The following is a 4,567-nucleotide window of genomic DNA, read 5'->3' on the forward strand; positions in this document are numbered from 1 at the left end:
TATAAAATAAAATAACTTTTTAATGTCTGCGTATAGAACTAGTCGTAGGCATACATATTATGTAGGGTATACAGAGTTGGATTTATAGTAATATATATTATTGGGATATTTTTATTTCTTTTTCATGGTATTGTTGTTGAGTTAATGATTTGTTTAAGGGGCATGAAATCCAAGAAGAGAGGACGTGAGTCTATGGGTGCCATGCAAACGATGACGAAAGAGGGAGCAGCCTCCTCTTTGCGTGCATGGGAGGGGTTCCTCCGACAACCATTCATTGGCCACGTGTTACGTAATCTAATTTGGAACCTAGTCTTTTTAGGAACACTTTATTGCCATATTAATAATCACTTAATTTAAACTAAAACAACTTTACTTCATAATTACCAAACTGTCCTCATTGCTTGGTTTCAATATCATATTTTATTCAATTTCGAAAACATGAATTGTTCAAGTGATTAACAGGAAAAAATTATTTTTTACACCATTGCATCTGAAGAAATTGATCGAGTTCTTTAGCATGTCTAAACGTATGTGTAAAGTGAAGTTTGAAAAATAGTATATTGTTACTAATTAATAACATCATTAGATTAGTTAATACACCATTTAATTAATTCAAATACAAAAAGTACTACCACTTGGAAAGGACTACTTACAAGAGAAAATAGCATATATACTCTAAAAGTGTAAATAATTATCATCATTTAATCATTATTATATCATAAATTTCTTAAATTTTATAATAACTATAATAAAAGCTATATTGATTATAATTTTGTTTGATTAGCAATATAAATTTTCATATAATGATATTGCATATGAACACATTAAAAATGGCCACCATATTAATTAGCTTGAGGGGTAAAGTTGTAAAGATTGTGAAATGTTATTTAATATTAGATATAATTAAGGAGGAGAAGGAAGCAATAAGAATATAATGGTTATATAAGTAGTGTGCACCAGCCCCAGTTTAATTTGGTTGTAACGAGGAGTAAAGGATAATAACAGTTTCTGATCAATCTGAGTATAGCACAGAATATGGGAAGATCTCCATGCTGCGACGAGAATGGCCTTAAGAAAGGTCCCTGGACTCCCGAAGAAGATCAAAAGCTGGTTCAGCACATTGAGAAACATGGCCATGGAAGTTGGAGAGCTCTCCCTAAGCTAGCCGGTTCGTAAATTTCTAGCTTTATGGCTCAAACCAGTTCTTTTCTCTCATTTTAATGTCAGTTTCCTCATTCATTTTTCTTTCTTGTTGCAGGTCTGAACAGATGTGGAAAAAGTTGTAGGCTAAGGTGGACTAACTATTTAAGGCCTGATATCAAGAGGGGAAAGTTTTCTCAAGAAGAGGAGCAAACAATTCTTCATCTCCATTCTATTCTTGGAAACAAGTACGTTTCCTTGCCACAGTTTTTTTTTTCTTCCTCCAGTTTTCCATGCAAATTTAACCTACTCAGGCCTATCTCCTCGTTATCTGTGCTGTTATGACTTTCTCCTTTTGATTTTTTGGTTCATAATTTTTTGTATTTTATCAGATGGTCAGCAATTGCGACCCACCTTCCTGGCAGGACGGATAATGAGATAAAGAATTTCTGGAATACTCATTTAAAGAAAAAGTTGATTCAGATGGGTTTTGATCCAATGACTCACCAACCCAGAACTGACCTTGTTTCCAGCTTGCCCTATGTGCTAGCTTTGGCCAGCATGACAGACCTCATGGATCATCAGACCTTGGATGAACATGCTATGATGTTGCAAGCAGAGGCAGTCCAGCTGGCAAAGCTTCAATACCTTCATTATCTAATCCAATCCTCAAACTCCTTAAGCCCCAACCACTACGACCAAAATGCCACCACAAACAACATGGAACCTCTCACTTTGTTAAACTCAATCTCCAATGTGAAAGAGAATCCGGTGATGTTGCAACCAGATGCTCCTGCCTCATTTTCACATGGCATTGCTAGTTCTCAACCACTCCACCACCCAAACGTGCTACCTCACCTTATAGACCCACAAGTCTCTTTCAGTTCTCAATCATGTTTGAATAGTGAGATGGGTCAAGGTACTAACTTTGCAATGGTAAGTCAAGGGGATCACACGGTTGATCATGACTCTTCCTGGATTATTCCCTCTATTCCTCCCAATGCAATAGCTACATCAGCTAACAATCCCGGAGATGCCAGCAGCAGCACTTCTAGCTATGGAGGAGGACCCCAATCTTATTGGCCTGAACTATTTTTCGAGGACCCCATCATGCATGACCTATCTTAGTATTTATTTTCGAAGAGGTTCAATTATTGTGTGTTATGCCGTGTTTGCTTCTTGTAACTTAATTAGACCATATATATATATATATGCTCTAGTATATATACGTGCATATACATATGTATGCCCATTTACATACATTCGTATTTATATATCAATACATGTGTTTGTACATAACTCCGGGACAGTTTCATCGAACTAGTTTGGTTGTCGGTATGACAGCATCGTTTTTAACAGTTATATTTTCTTTGCTCAAACAAAATTTGGCATTTACTGGTGTTTTTTTTTATTTACTTTTTGTTTCATTTGTTATGTGTATATGGAATGGAACTGTTTGGTTTATGTTATGTGTAAGTTTTTCTTCAAGAAAATAGGGTAGGAAGAACATGAAACGCGAAGATCCTGAGTTGACAATAAGCTTACTTGCAGAAAAGAACCATGAATTTGGTCTATGATTTATGTATATAGTCCACTTTGAATAACTACACATGACACACCAAGCACTTTTACCGGATTTCTGCTTCGTGAAGTCCACCATCAAGGAATGGTACGTGGGAGAGAAACGTGTGTAAAATGAATAAACTTCTAGAAAATTAGTTTCCTAAAAACTGAATAATACAGTTTAAGAGCTACCTATACGCTGATTACTTTCTTCTCAACTTTATCACTACCCAGGGCTTAGAGCAAAAGCTAATTTTTTTTTTTTTCTAATGAATTAAAAACATGTTGCGAATTAGGAATGGGATGTTATACAAAGCCATCCCTCAGTCTAAGGTACAAGATAAAGAGTACCAGAAAATGTGTTGGTCCTAAAGAGTACCAGAAAACAAAAAACCTTGAGCAGATCTACAACGATGATCTAAACACTGAAATATTATTTTGTGAACCCTATAAGTTTCCACAGAGCAAGTGGGAGGTTTTGTTTGAAGTTTAATGAGTAAATTAATGATGGCTTATCTAAGAGACATTAGGAAGTGTTTGAAATATGCAGCAAAATCCTAAACCACGATAGAGGAAAATGGCTGCTTATAAGTTAAAACAAGTCCTGTATTTTCATCGTGAGTAGTTAGATTTGATTCCTTTTCCATTAAGAAGTTGACTGGTAAGGCTTGAGGAACAGAAATAAAAAAATATAGCTAAGTTTACAAAGTCTTCGCAATGAAACTGATGTACAACACATGTCAATGCAGCACTAGTGGCATTGTGATTAATCTAATGGTACCTTTTTGGAGTATGCCTTGTCAAAGGCACTTGAATAATTCGATTGGTTGAGGTCAAGTTTGGCATGATTGTCAAAGTAAGAAAGAAAATCACAATGTGGTTAGGTTTGTTCTCCTCCATACTCTCCTAATTTTTAAGTGTAGGGAAAATTTTCACCACCTAATCCTACCCCATGCGTTGTGTGTCACTTAAAGATTCTTATGTCATTGCAATTATGTTAATTTAAATAAGATTTTTAACGTCTAAACTAAGCATGCTGTTTGATTGATGGGGATAATGCATATACAAACATAGGCAATTATTGCATACTAAAATACTGGTAAGGCCTGGGAAGCTATGTCTGTCTTGCGAGTGGCAACATCAATCAAGAAAATGATGTCATCAAGGTAGTTGGAACAATCATATTCATAATAACCACATTAATTCTCGTAGTTATGTACTACTATTGTACATTTATACTGACATACAAGTGTGTAAATTGAGTCATTGGCCTTCATAGGAATCTGTCATCAAAATTTCGAAAACTGTTTCTCTTGGAAGTGAACATAGAATACTCGTTTGAATACTTCTTCTGAATCAGAATATATAAAATAAAATTTGATTTCTTCAAGTTATGAACATTTTAATTTCTTCGGTATAGAGGATAAATATATAAGAAAAGATATTTACAGATACGTTAGTTGGTTCGTATAGTTAAACTAGTTTTTAACTCTCAAGTATAGTACCAACTCTTCTCAATATATTTACTTCAAAAAACCCAACATATTTTTAAATTACTGTTCACATAATCAATTGACAAATGGCGTGTTTTTTTATTAATTATTTACCGGTCTGCTTCGAAACAAATCGTGCCATGCTTTTTTCTTTTTGTTGTTATTAATCTATTTTGCACGATTTGATTTTGTCACAAAATCGATATATTCCGTGTTATATTCTGAACGTTCTTGCGTTTTTGCGTAATAGTATTGAGAGTCACTTTTTGACAATTCTAAACCTTAATCCTTACAAGAGAGGGAAAAAAACAAATTCTGAGTATTTCAATCCCTTTTACAAGGAGGGTTTCTAAAGAAAACCTGTGCTATGA

The 4,567-nt window shown here is 34.6% G+C and overlaps 1 protein-coding gene across 1 annotated transcript; it reads left to right on the top strand.

Moving 5' to 3' along the window:
* Positions 1 to 971: 971 nt before the first annotated feature.
* LOC114162803 (transcription factor MYB93) lies at positions 972 to 2,514 on the top strand. The gene is made up of 3 exons (XM_028046777.1): positions 972 to 1,168; positions 1,259 to 1,388; positions 1,533 to 2,514. Exons 1-3 carry the CDS (start codon positions 1,036 to 1,038, stop codon positions 2,266 to 2,268), a joined length of 999 nt encoding a protein of 332 aa, XP_027902578.1. The 5' UTR covers positions 972 to 1,035; the 3' UTR covers positions 2,269 to 2,514.
* The last annotated feature ends 2,053 nt before the right edge of the window (positions 2,515 to 4,567 follow it).

Source organism: Vigna unguiculata, chromosome 9 (genome assembly GCF_004118075.2).
Source record: "Vigna unguiculata cultivar IT97K-499-35 chromosome 9, ASM411807v1, whole genome shotgun sequence".
In the NCBI taxonomy this organism is placed as follows: Eukaryota; Viridiplantae; Streptophyta; class Magnoliopsida; order Fabales; family Fabaceae; genus Vigna; species Vigna unguiculata.

Excerpts from the sequence above, each read along its gene's own strand:
- LOC114162803 (XM_028046777.1), top strand. The coding sequence starts at position 1,036 with ATGGGAAGATCTCCATGCTGCGACGAGAATGGCCTTAAGAAAGGTCCC. Across the intron at positions 1,169-1,258 it reads AGCTCTCCCTAAGCTAGCCG|GTCTGAACAGATGTGGAAAA; the intron begins GTTCGTAAATTT and ends TTCTTGTTGCAG. Across the intron at positions 1,389-1,532 it reads CATTCTATTCTTGGAAACAA|ATGGTCAGCAATTGCGACCC; the intron begins GTACGTTTCCTT and ends GTATTTTATCAG.